At 32.3% G+C, this 13,640-nt stretch overlaps 1 protein-coding gene across 1 annotated transcript in view; it reads right to left on the bottom strand.

The window, feature by feature from the left end:
- Positions 1 to 885, bottom strand: part of y (L-dopachrome tautomerase yellow) — a 60,885-nt gene extending 60,000 nt beyond the window's left edge. Inside the window, exon 1 of the mRNA XM_075300690.1 lies at positions 397 to 885. Coding sequence (XP_075156805.1) covers positions 397 to 631 — 235 coding nt within the window. The 5' untranslated portion in view covers positions 632 to 885. The remainder of the gene's footprint in view (positions 1 to 396) is intronic.
- Positions 886 to 13,640: the final 12,755 nt, after the last annotated feature.

Here is a 13,640-nt window from a genome sequence, read left to right as displayed (position 1 = left end):
GATCCTTAAATCTTAAAAAAATAGTAATAATCCTTGAATACGAACATAACACTTATTATTATTTAAATTAAATAAATTTTATTAATACAATTGTTTTGTCTTTAAATTTGAGTATTTTTTTATACAAATATTTTCCTTGGTCCTTGGCACAATTCACATAAAAAATTCAAATATTTTAATTTTTAACAATTTTCAACTACCAAGTTCATGTGGTAGATATTCCAAAGTCCATTTTTATTCAAAATTCAGTTGCACTTTAATTTTGCATATGAATTGTCCTTGAATACACATTTGAATTTTGTAATTTTTAATATTTGTAATTAAGTTATAATTCACTTCAGAAAAGCACACTTTTTTTGACCACTACAAAGGTTTATGATACCCTCAAAAACTTACCATCTCTCCACCTGGGTATAGTTACGAACAAACGATTTTGCCAATGTTCAACGCCTACAGGTAAGGCATTTTGAGGGATATAATCACCACTTGCCAAAGCCTGTTGTTTCAGATTTTCATTGGGGAATGCGAAATCCAATTGTTTCCAATTAAAACGTTCTTGTAATTTATAAGTGGCTTGGGCATATTGAACGCACAATATCAAGGCCAAAAGGCCTAACATGAAATATTTCATTTTTGCAATCACTTTTTTTTTAATTTTAGTTTATCCTGTAGTTTTTTGTTTGTTTCTAATTTTATCACTTTAATCCTTGTACATGAGCCACATGAAATTTCCGAGTCGCTTCCTTCTATTATTTTACTTATGTATTTCGATACCCTCTTCTGTGAGGAGTTTATAACCGGAAGGGGATTTAAATACCGTTAACGGTTATAGTATAGGCAACGTTTAACGCGCAACTGTTTTGTCTATCACCTTAGCACTGATTTATATAAACTCTTGTGTTTCTACTACCATATGCCTTCACTGATACTTTTTGTCTTTTGTGAATATTTCGTCTTAGAGAGTCACATTTTGTCTAAAGAAACCAAATGCTTTCAATTCGCACTGCTGTCTGTTGGTATTGTGTGCGGACAGTTTACATTTAGCTTTCAATGAATTTTAATGTATGAGCGTGTGTGTGTGTTCGTGTTCAAGCATTGTAAACAAGACTATGCGTTCGCTGTACTACCTCAACTGTTAATAATCTTAACATTGGCTTAGATTTAACAGTACCATTACTGCTGTTCAGAGGCTGTAATGTATTTGTGTGCATGTATGTTATGTGTGTATAGCTAAAGGAGTTTTATTTTAAATTTGATGATCGTTGGTTTTTAAAAGTATGCAAGGGAAATAGATCTCGAAAATTATATGGGGAAATAACGACTAATACTTTCATCTACTTATCGATAACATAGCCTGTATATGCCAAACCCCTAGCTGTTAGTCAAATCGACTCCTTATATATTGGTTTAAAAATATTTGTCGATATGTTTAAAAGATCGCTTTAAAAATTTAATAGTTTTGTATTATATCTATATATAACATGTAAAAAACGATCTACAACCGAGCAGAGTCGACTAAATTATGCCCTAAACCAAACCTGCTGAATTAGTATAACACTTTATTTGAGGTGTGTTCCAAAAAGAAGCCTAGTAGCAAATTTATGCATTTGTATGTAACGCCAAGAAGGAGTAATCATAGACCAACCTTTTAGTATACGGATCGGCTTAGAATTAAATTCTGAGTCGATTTAGCGATGTCCGTCTGTCTGTCTGTCTGTCTGTTGATGTATTTTTGTGTGCAAAGTACAGCTCGCAGTTTAAGTCCGATTGTCCTAAAATTTGGTATAGGGTCCTGTTTCGGCTCAAAGATCGGTTCAGATTTAGATATAGCTGCCATATATATTTTTCACCGATCTGGTCATAATTGGCGTGTATATCAACCGATTTTCCTCAAATTCCGTACATCCGAATATTTTATGAGTCTCGAAAAACTTGCGAAATATCAGCCAAATCGGTTCAGATATAGATATAGCTCCCATATATAGCTTTCGCCCGATTTACACTCATTTGCCCACAGAGGCCAATTTTTTGCTCCGATTTAGTTGAAATTTTGCATAGGGAGTAGAATTAGCGTTGTAACTATGCGTGCCAAATTTGGTTGAAATCGGTTCAGATTTGGATATATCTCCCATATATAGCTTTCGCCCGATTTACACTCATATGACCACAGAGGCCAATTTTTAACTCCGATTTAGTTGAAATTTTGCACAGGGAGTAGAATTAGCATTGTAGCTATGCGTGCAAAATTTGGTTGAAATCGATTCAGATTTAGATATAGCTCCCATATATATGTTTGTCTGATTTCAACAAAAATGGCCAAAATACCAACATTTTCCTTGTTAAATCGCCACTGCTTAGTCGAAAAGTTGCAAAAATGACTCTAATTTTCTTAAACTTCTAATGCATATATATCGAGCGATAAATCATAAATAAACTTTTGTGAAGTTTCCTTGAAATTGCTTCAGATTTAAATGTTTCCCATTTTTATACCCTGCGCCACACTGTGGAACAGGGTATTATAAGTTAGTGCATATGTTTGTAACACCCAGAAGGAGACGAGATAGACACATGGTGTCTTTAGCAATAATGCTCAGGGTGGGTCCCTGAGTCGATATAACCATGTCCGTCTGTCCGTCCGTCCGTCTGTCTGTGAACACATTTTTGTGATCAAAGTCTAGGTCGCAATTTAAGTCCAATCGCCTTAAAATTTGGCACAAGTTCCTAATTTGGGTCAGAATAGAACCCTATTGATTTTGGAAGAAATCGGTTCAGATTTAGATATAGCTCCCATATATATCTTTCGTCCGATATGCATTAATATAGACCCAGCAGCCAGAGTTTTATACCGATTTGCTTGAAATTTTGTACAAACATAACACCTAGCCGTATAGTCAAGTGTGCAACATTTGATTGAAATCGGTTCAGATTTAGATATAGCTCCCATATATATCTTTCACCCGATATGGACTAATATGGTCCCACAAGCCAGAGTTTTCGCCCAATTTGGTTGAAATTTTGCACAGGGAGTAGATTTAGAATTGCAGCTATGCGTGCCAAATTTGGTTGAAATCGATTCAGATTTAGATATAGCTCCCATATATATCTTTCGCCCGATATGCACTTATATGGACCCAGAAGCCAGAGTTTTATCCCGATTAGCTTGAAATTTTGCACAAGGAGTACAATTGGTAGTATAGTCATGTGTGCCAAATTTGATTGAAATAGGTTCAGATTTAGATATAGCTTCCATATATATTTTTCACCCGATATGGACTTATATGGCCCCAGAAGCCAGAGTTTTGGCCCAATTTGGTTGAAAGTTTGCACTAGGAGTACAATTAGTAATATAGTCATGTGTGCCAAATTTGACTGAAATCGGTTCAGGTTTAGACATAGCTCCCATATATAAGTTTTTCTGATTTCGACAAAAATAGTCAAAATACCAACATTTTCCTTGTAAAATCGCCACTGCTTAGTCGAAAAGATGACTTTTATTTTCCTAAACTTCTAATACATATATATCGAGCAATAAATCATAAATAAACTTTTGTGAAGTTTCCTTAAAATTGCTTCAGATTTAAATGTTTCCCATATTTATACTCTGCGCCACACTGTTTTACTACACTGAAAAAACAGTGAACCCACCAGGAAGAAAACTTTTGATTAATTTTAGAAAATTTTGAATAGTTTTAGAAATTTTTAACTAAACAGTATTACAAGCGCTGGTATCACGCCGATATCACAAAAATAAGTAAATAGTTTTCGACAAATTCAAGAAAATTTATTAGACATAAATAATCTTTTTCACTTTTTAAAGAAAATTTTGTAGTTTGAAGGAAAATTTGGAGTTCAAAATTGCAAGAAGGTCTTTAGTGACATACGGAGTTCATGATGGACGCTGTTGTAGTAAAATTTACAAATTTTAAGAAATAATGAACTATTTTGTGAGAAGTACGAATTTAGTAAAACTTTTTACTTCATTTGTGTATAATTTTTTCCCGTCTTTTAGTTCATTTAACTAACGTACGCAAAAAATTATTAGAGTAAATGAAACTTTCTCCAAATATAATAATTTCATGAACTAAAATATAGTTAAATTGGCTTTAGTGAAATAGTGAGTTCACTTTTTTTTGAGTGTAACATTGTGTTCCACCCTAGTGCATTAGATCTATAGATTTTGTAGAAGTCTATCAAATCCTGTGCAGATCGAGTGATATTTAAATGTATGTATTTGGGACAAACCTTTATATATAGCACCCAACACATTTGACGGATGTGATATGGTATCGAAAATTTATATCAACAAAGTGGTGCAGGGTATAATATAGTCGGCCCCGCCCAATTTTAGACTTTCCTTACTTGTTTTCACTTGTTAAAGAAATTTTTGCATTTTGAAGGAAAAAATTGGAGTTCAAAATTGCAAGAATGTCTTTAGTGCCATACGAAGTTTAAGATGGGCGCATTTTTATTAAAATTTACAAATTTAAATAAATAAGAAGTACGAATTTAGTAAATCTTTATGCTTCATTTGGGTATAATTTTCTTCTCTATTTTAGTTAATTTAACTAAGGTACGCAAAGAATTATTGAATCCATGGAAACTTTCTTAAAACGTAATAATTCCATGAACTAAAATAGAATTAAATCAGCTTTAGTGAAATATAGGGTTCACTTTTTTTTTTAGTGTTCCATTTTTTATTAGCTTTTAAAGCAAATTTAAGTAAATTTAAAGTCAAATGAAAACATTATTTGTTTTCTTTGTTTGTTGTTCCCCAGTAAAGAAAACTCTTCTTCTAGTGTAGTCCCACACGCAAAAAAATAATTCTTTCGTCCCAAACGACATTTTAGACAAACAAATTTCGTTTCTCATTTGCTTTTCGCTGTAAGGAAGTTTATTTGGAAAAAAATATATACTTATTGTGATAAACGTTTTTACTTTCTAGGATGTAAAAACAATTTCATAAAGACTAACTCAAAAAAACAATCTTTTCTGGCTAATTGAATTTTGCCTCACATCTTTCTCACTTCCACGAGGTTTTTTAGTTCTTAGCACCTTTTTCTGTAATACAAACAATGTAGAAGAAATTATTGGGTTTTATAATTTTTTTTTAATGTTACCTTTTGCCTGGACGGAGAACCGAACCACGGACCATGCAATGTGTAAGTCAACATACTATCCACTGCGCTATGCAGCTGTTGTTGTCATCAATAGACAATTATCCATATAAGTTGTATTTATATAGCATAGCTTGCGGCGCCCACGAGTCTATTAAACAAACTTTATTTAACAGAAACATACATTTAGTTAGGCACCGTGGAGCAGTGGTTGCTACATTCGCCTTGCATACCAAGGGTCGTGGGTTCGATCCCTGCTTCGACCGAACACCAAAAAGTTTTTTGTTTGTTTTTTTTTTACATATATTCCAGATATGTTCGGAAGATTCCCAAAAAAAAGTTCAACATAACATACTACTATATTAAATTTTTACTATGAACTGTAAAATGTGTCTTATTAAAGACTTAAATTCAGAAAAGAACAGTTCTTGATATAAACAAAATGGACTGTGTTGTTGTTTCAAAAATATTTTTTTTATTGAAAAAATAAAAATTTTGTTTCAATTAAAAATTTAAATGATGTTGATCGCCAGAATCAATTATTTTTTAAAAATTAATTCAATCAAAAATGTAATTGATATCGATTAAAAAATTTTCACTTTTTTAATTAATTCAATTAGTTACACCCAATTAATTGATTTTCCCAAATTTGGCCATAAACCCCTTATTTATATACCTATCTTACTCAATGTTTGTCTACTCTTATATTCTATAGCTCTAACTATATGTGCCAAAAATCATGGAAATCGGTTCAGATTTAGATATAGCTGCCGTATATATACATCGTACGATTTTCCAAAATGTGGTCATAATAGCCTTATTTACTAACCGATCTTACTGCAATTTAGCACAAACTAATCTTCTGTTGTACCAACCAAACCTGCATAATATCATCCAAATTGGTTAAGATTTAGATGTACCTCCCATATATATGTAGCGCCCGACTTTGAAAAATTTCCCCTAATAACCTTATTTTGACCATCATTTATTAATTTTCGACTTCATTTATTAACCGATCGTACTCAAATTTAGCACAATGTAACCTTCTGTGGTATCAAACAAACCTGGAAAATTTCATCCAAATCGGTTTGGATGTAGATATAGCTCTCATATATTTGCATCGTTCGATTTTCTCAAATTTTGGCCATAAGACACTTATTTATTAACTAATGTTACTCAAATTTCTAATATTGAAGTATTAGCCGATCATAGTTAGACATACATATAGCTCTTACAATAATACCCCTTACCAATAATAACCCTCAAGTGGTTATAGGTATGATATGTTATATATGATATATTGTTTAGGGTATGATATAGTCGGCGCCGCCCGACTTTCTACTTTACTCACTTGTTTTTATTAAAGACGTAACTATTTTCAATCACTTTCTTAATTGACTCTGTATTTTTATTTTGATTAAACGCTTGATCGTACAAATTGTTTTTGTTTTTATTAAATATTACAAAAATTCAATAATTTTTTTAACTGACTTACGGCCATTTTCATGTAGCTCCTTCTTTTCGGTTAACTTTGACTGAAAAATTTTCAGCAGCTAAGTTCCTAACCGTGACCTAGACTTTAATAACAAAACCGTGTTGCCAAATCAGTATTGCCAGGTTATTTTTGAGCCTTTCCCCTAAATATTAAAGAGGAATGCTTTAGGAATGTAAATAAGCACAAAAATACCTTCGATTTCTTAATTTTTCAATAAACTGAAAAAAGCTTGCCCGACTCCAAGGATTTTGACTTTACACGAAGGATTTTGTTATTAATGTCGAGCCTAAGAAGTGGAGCATTTTAAGACTCGACTTAAAGGTGGGTACTATGTTCGATTTTTGAGTTGAAAACCACTTTGTTTTCGCGATTACTTTTCCTTAAATAATCAAAATTTTAAATGAAAACAAAATTTTAAAGGAAAACAAACAAACCTGTAAAGTCTTTTCGAAATCTAGATGAACAAGAAACTGCGCATCAATTGAGTTAATTTATCTGCTTTATATTGAACTGTTTTTATAAAGTAACCATGAAAATTTCAACGCGAAAAGCGAACATAGTACTTACCTTAAGGCAGAAATAATGCTATTTTTCAATTAAAAAACGACTTTATTATTAATTGTTGAAAAATATCTCTAATTTTTTGCAGATCTCAGCTAGTACTTAAAACACCAATATTTTTAAGTTGTGTTAGATTTCTAAACTTGAAATGAAAAAGAAAAGAGCACATATTTCATCAGGCATTAAGCACATTTATGCCCTTTTCTTAACTGTATTGAAACATCACGAAAATAAAAGCTTGATCAAGATATTGTTTTCAATTTGATTTCGTTTTGAGTAAAGATCGAAACTGTTAACTAACTCAAGAATGCGATTAAAAACTATCCATAAATGTGTGATATTGGTCTCTTGCACTTTGCAACGTCAGTTGAAATCACATTTGCTTTTTATTTTTACCTTGAGACTATTGCATAATGATTGATATAAAATTATAAATTCCAATTAACTAAATTACTTTAAGCATATTATTAGGAGGAGATTTTATCTTATAATGCGTAATGGTAAACATATCGGAATTAAAATGCACTGGTATTATTGGTAGTAATGCCATTCAATAAATTCTGAATTATGCAAAAATATAAGACTAGCCGCAATTTGTAGAACGCGTTAATGCACCTCCTGCATTTTGAGTTCAACGCTATTTTTGGTCTAGACATTCTGATTTCAATTATGCAACATAACCAGATATCGAATGTTGGCTAATCTCCCCTCATAGTGCATTTAAAAGCTACGCAATTTGCTTTTATGTCTAGCTTTCAAACATTTTTCCTTGATAGGGGTTCGCATAGATAAGCATATTGGGTATAATGAAAACGCGGTGGTCAATATGAAAATTAAAACAAGAATTCGTAGGCAAACATTTTCACAGTTTCGCAAAAAAAAGCAACAACGACATGGATGTTTATTTTCAATATGTGGATTTTTCTTCACCTGTGACAAAATATTGAGTACCTGACAGCTAAAAAAAAACAAAACGGAAAAATTAGCCCAAAGTAAAAGGTGAACAGCAGCAAAGGCAAGTAATTCAACTGGGGCGATAAAAACAAATATTAGCAATAAAAACTTGAATTTTTGGCCAATGCAGTAGGAAGTGGGCGAGTGAGTATGAATGTTGCCTTACTACAGCCGCTCATATGGCGAAATCCTATGATATATGATGTTGAATATATAAACCTTTATGCATTTCAACTGTTTCGTTTCAAAGGAGCAGTAATCACTCTTAAATTGCAGACATTGGCATGTGACAAAGAATAAAAGAATGGATTGTCATTTGTTTAGTGTATCGAAAGATGTAATGAAGTGTAAACGGAAACAATTTGCTTAAGATTGTTTTTGTTGCCAAATGTTATATTATATTCCATGTAACTAACTATCAGTACTCCGTCAATGTCAATGAATAGGCTTATTCTCTTAATTATGACAGAAACAAGATGTAACACTTGTTTGTTTTTTATTACAATACAAAGTATCTACAAAAATTTAGTATTTTGAATGCCTTGAACATGCTTAGCATTGATCCAACAAGTAGAATATCATTTGAGAGCCATGAAAATTAATCTAGTGACATTGGCTTACAAACATTGTATTGCCAACACCTGTTTGTGAAAAATGCTGAAGAAGTCCGATGCTTTAAAAAACTATTGACTTTAAATGAACCAAATGTTAGAACATGCCATTGTCACAATATTAACAATATTGTCAAACTTCTTTAAAATAAAGTTAATTTAAAGAATCTTTCTTCAATACCACAGTAAAAACAAGTATATACGGCCGTGCGTTCGGCCAGGCCGAATCTTATGTACCCTTCACCATGGATTAAATTACTTGGGTTGCGGCCGATGGCAAGGCATCTTAAAACTTCTTAACACCATCTTCTAAATTGTAAGTTAGTCCAGGCGGGATATATAGTAAATAAAAGAAAGGTCCATTAAATACGTATATATTCAGCTCTTGACCGGTATATATAGGGAAGAAATAATTACGAACCGATATGAACTTCTGTGCTGTAATTATAGAGCCAGAATTGAAATAAAGCGACCATATGGGGGCTATATACAAGTATGAACACGAGTCTACCAAAAATGGCAGATTTTTTAGTGTTTGGTAGATTAGTAGAATTCTTAATATTTTGGAAAATCTTGCAAAATATCCCTCTCCAACTATGAAATGCTTCATACGTTTTCTATAGAAATAACATTTTGAAATAAAAGAAGAAATGAGAAATAAAACAAATAAAATTTTGACAAAATTTCCTAAAGGCATAAAATGTTGACAAAATTTTCTATAGAAATAAAATTTTCTATAGAAATATAAAATTTTGACAAAATTTTCTATGGTAATACAATTTTGGTACATTATTTTTGGCTCGAGTGGCAATCGTGATTTTTGTGTGATTGGGGATCGGTTTATATGGGGGCTATATATAATATAGATCGATACGGACCAATTTTGGCATGGTTGTTTTCTGCCATACACTAAAGAAATGTACCAAATTTCAACCGGATCGGATGAATTTTGCTCCTCCAAGAAGCTCTGGAAGTCAAATCTGGGGATCGGTTTATATAAGGGCTTTATATAATTATGGACCGATATGGGCCAATTCTGGCATTGTTGTTAGAGACTATATACTAACACCAAGTGCCACATTTCAATCGAATCGGATGAAATTTGCCAAATCTGGATCGGTTTATATACTCGTAGGGGCTGTATATAGTTATGAACCGATGTTGCACGGTTGTTAGAGACCATATACCAACACCATGTTCCAAATTTCAGCCGGATCGGATGAAATTTGCTTCTCTTAGAGGCTCCGCAAGCTGAATCTGGGGATCGGTTTATACGGGAGCTATATATAATTAAAGACCGATGTGGACCAATTTTTGCATGATTATTAGAGACCAGGCAGATCGGATGAAATATGCTTCTCTTAGAGGCTCCACAAGCGAAATCTGGGGGTCCGTTTATATGAGGGCTATACATAAAAGTGAGGGGTATAAAAAACAAATTCTTTTTGGATCCGGTGCAAAATTGGCGCGGTTGTTCACATTTTTAGGACAAGAAATATTTGTGCTTGCGACAATATTTTCCAATACAATCACCATGGTATGTATTTTTTCATTTTACATGTCTTTAAAAAATGTGTGAAAAAAATGTATATGTATGAGCCCTGTTGATTAGAAGGCTACCGGTTAAATTGCCATTAAAGAACCAATTTTAATAACTAATTGAAATTGCATAATTTATGAAAAAAAAAACTAAATGAAGAAATGTCCATTAAACATGTTTTTATAGAAATATTCAAATTATAACTTGTTTTCATAAATAAAAAAGACTAAAATCATAAAACATCTGGGTTAAATATTTGCGCCTTCAGAATTTGAATACTAATCAAACACGTATCCATTTATGTTATGTTTTTATCAATTGGCTGGTATGTTGTAAACAATCTTTTTGGTTAACAGATCTCAATCTCAATCGGTTGAAATCGCATGCAACTTCTCGTTGTGACCAAAACAAAAAATCACAACGACAAATTCCAAAACACTACAAAAGTCTCGTGTCAGAAAATTCTCACTTTACCAAATGCAATGGAATGGGCAATGAATTTATTAGCCAAATTGTGTCGTTTGTTGATTGTCGCTACTACACTGAATAAAATATTGACGGGCACAAAAAATTGCTTGTCCTTACGATACCAATTTCCCAAACGAAATTTTAGGCAAACCATCGTTTTCAATTTGTATTTAGATGTAAGAAAGTTTGCTTTCCTTCATAGGAAACGCATTGCTCTGACCCAAAGCTTTTCCTTGATCAAAATTCTAAGGTCGTGGGTTCGACTCCTGCTATGACCGAACACCAAAAAGTTTTTCAGCGGTGGATTATCCCACCTCAGTAATGCTGGTGATATTTCTGAGGGTTTCAAAGCTTCTCTAAGTGGTTTCACTGGAATGTGGAACGCCGTTCGGACTCGGCTATAAAAAGGAGGTCCCTTGTCATTGAGCTTAACATGGAATCGGGCAGGACTCAGTGAAAAGAGAGAAGTTCACCACTGTGGTATCACAATGGACTGAATAGGCTAAGTGAGCCTGATACATGGGGCTGCCACATAACCTTACCTAACCTAACCTAACGGCCATTTTCATGTAGCTCCGTTAGGCTTAAACTGCCAGTTAACAGAAAGTAAATTGGAACTATCTGATCTCCGGTTAACTTTAACTGAAAAATTTTGGTGAAATATATAGTCAAGATGATAGCTATGTCCATAATACGGTTTAAAAGTTCGTTAGTTAACGAAGCACTAACGAAGCTTAATGAAAATGGGGGTAAATAAATAAAATTCTATAGAACTAATTCAATTCGACATAAAATATGTTATATATATATATATATATGTTATATGTTATATATATATATATATATATATATATATATATATATATATATATATATATATATATATATATATATATATATATATAACACTTTACCAAAATGCGCCCATCTTCGTATGGCGCTAAAGACTATTTTCCAATTCTTTCCTACAATTTTTTTTCCTTCAAACTACGAAATCTTAATTAGCAAGTAAAAAAAAACAATTATGTCTAATATTTTTTTTATAATTATTTTGTGATACTTAACTGTATTAAAATTTTCTAAAATTAACTTAAATTTACCTTTTTGGATTTTGAATACGAAAAAGGAAATAAAGTCAAATTTGCCTTCTGCATTAAGCACGCAAAACCTTAATTTAAAAGTGGACTGCGTGCTTAACTTTTTCATTAGTACAATTTATGTATTTCTATGAGAATCAAAACGTCGATTTTTATACCCTCCACCATAGGATGAGGGGTATATTAAATTTTGTCATTCCGTTTGTAACACATTGAAATATTGCTCTAAGACCCCATATAGAATACATATATATTGTGGGTCGTGGTGAAATTCTGAGTCGATCTAAGCATGTCCGTCCGTCCGTCTATTGAAATCACGCTAACTTTCGAACGAATCCAGCCAACGACTTGAAACTGAGCATAAGTAGTTGTTATTGATGTAGGTTGGATGGTATTGCAAATGGACCATATTGGATCACTTTTACGTATAGCCCCCATATAAAGCGACCCACAGATTTGGTTTGCGGAGCCTCTTGGAGGAGCAAAATGAAATTTTGTACTTGGTGTTGGTATATGATCTCTAACAACCATGAACAAATTGGTCCATATCGGCCCATAATTATATATAGACCCCATATAAATCGATCCCCAGATTTGAACTCCGGAGCCTCTTGGAGGAGCAGAATTCATCCGATCCAGTTCAAATTCGGTAAGTGGTATTAGTGTATGGTCTCTAACAACCATGAAAAAATTGGTGTATATCGGTCTTTAATTATATATACACCCCATATAAACCGGTCCCCAGATTTGACCTCCGGAACCTCTTGGAGTTGCAAAATTCATCCGATTCGGTTGACATTTGGTACATTGCGCTAGTATATGGCCGCTAACAGCCATGCAAAAATTGGTCCATATCGGTCTATAGTTATATATAGCCGATGGTCAATCACACAAAAATTGGTCCATATCGCCAAAAATAATCTACCAAAATTTTATTTCTATAGAAAATTTTGTAAAAATTTTATTTCTATAGAAATTTTTGTCAAAATTTTATTTCTATAGAAAATTTTATCAAAATTTTATTTCAATAGAAAATTTTGTCAAAATGTTATTTCTATAGAAATTTTTGTCAAAATTTTATTTCTATAGAAAATTTTATCAAATTTGTATTTCTATAGAAAATTTTGTCAAAATTTTCCATGGTACATAAGATTCGGCCTGGCAGAATATACTTGTTTAATTTAGAAAAGCCGACTTTCGACTTTTACGAAAGGCAACGTAGCGAAGTTTTCCAAATTTGAAAAAGAAGATTTTCGACTTTTTTTAAATTTTTGAATTCAATTAGTCGATTTTCAGGTTAATTTTACAATATTTTGCTTACATTTTGAAAATGTTAATTAAACTGCGTTACGGACGCCGATATCATGTCGATATCGGCAGAAATAAGTAAATTCTTTTCGACGAATCCAAGAAAATTTATTAGACGTAATTAATTTGTTTCACTTATTAAAAAAGATTTCGTAATTTAAAGGATAAAATTGACGGCATACGAATTTCAAGATGTTAATTTACCAATTGTAAGAAATTCGTAACTATTTGGTGGGAAATAAGAATTTTGTAAATCTTTATGCTTCATTTGCGTAATATTATTTCCCCTTTGTAGTTTATTTAACAAATATATGCAAAAAAACAAGTATATACAGCAGTAAGTTCTGTCGGGCCGAATCTTAAGTACCCACCACCATGAATCAAATATAGTAGTTTCCTTTGTGTTAAATATTCTCCCAAGCAGATCAGTTCAACCAGTACGTTTTCCGAAGATACATGAAATTTTACATTCAGTTTCAAGCAGTTTTCATG

This window comes from Haematobia irritans, chromosome 3, assembly GCF_050003625.1.
Source record: "Haematobia irritans isolate KBUSLIRL chromosome 3, ASM5000362v1, whole genome shotgun sequence".
In the NCBI taxonomy this organism is placed as follows: Eukaryota; Metazoa; Arthropoda; class Insecta; order Diptera; family Muscidae; genus Haematobia; species Haematobia irritans.
The sequence above is the reverse complement of the archived record's forward strand: the minus strand, read 5'-3'. Positions and strand labels throughout refer to the sequence as shown.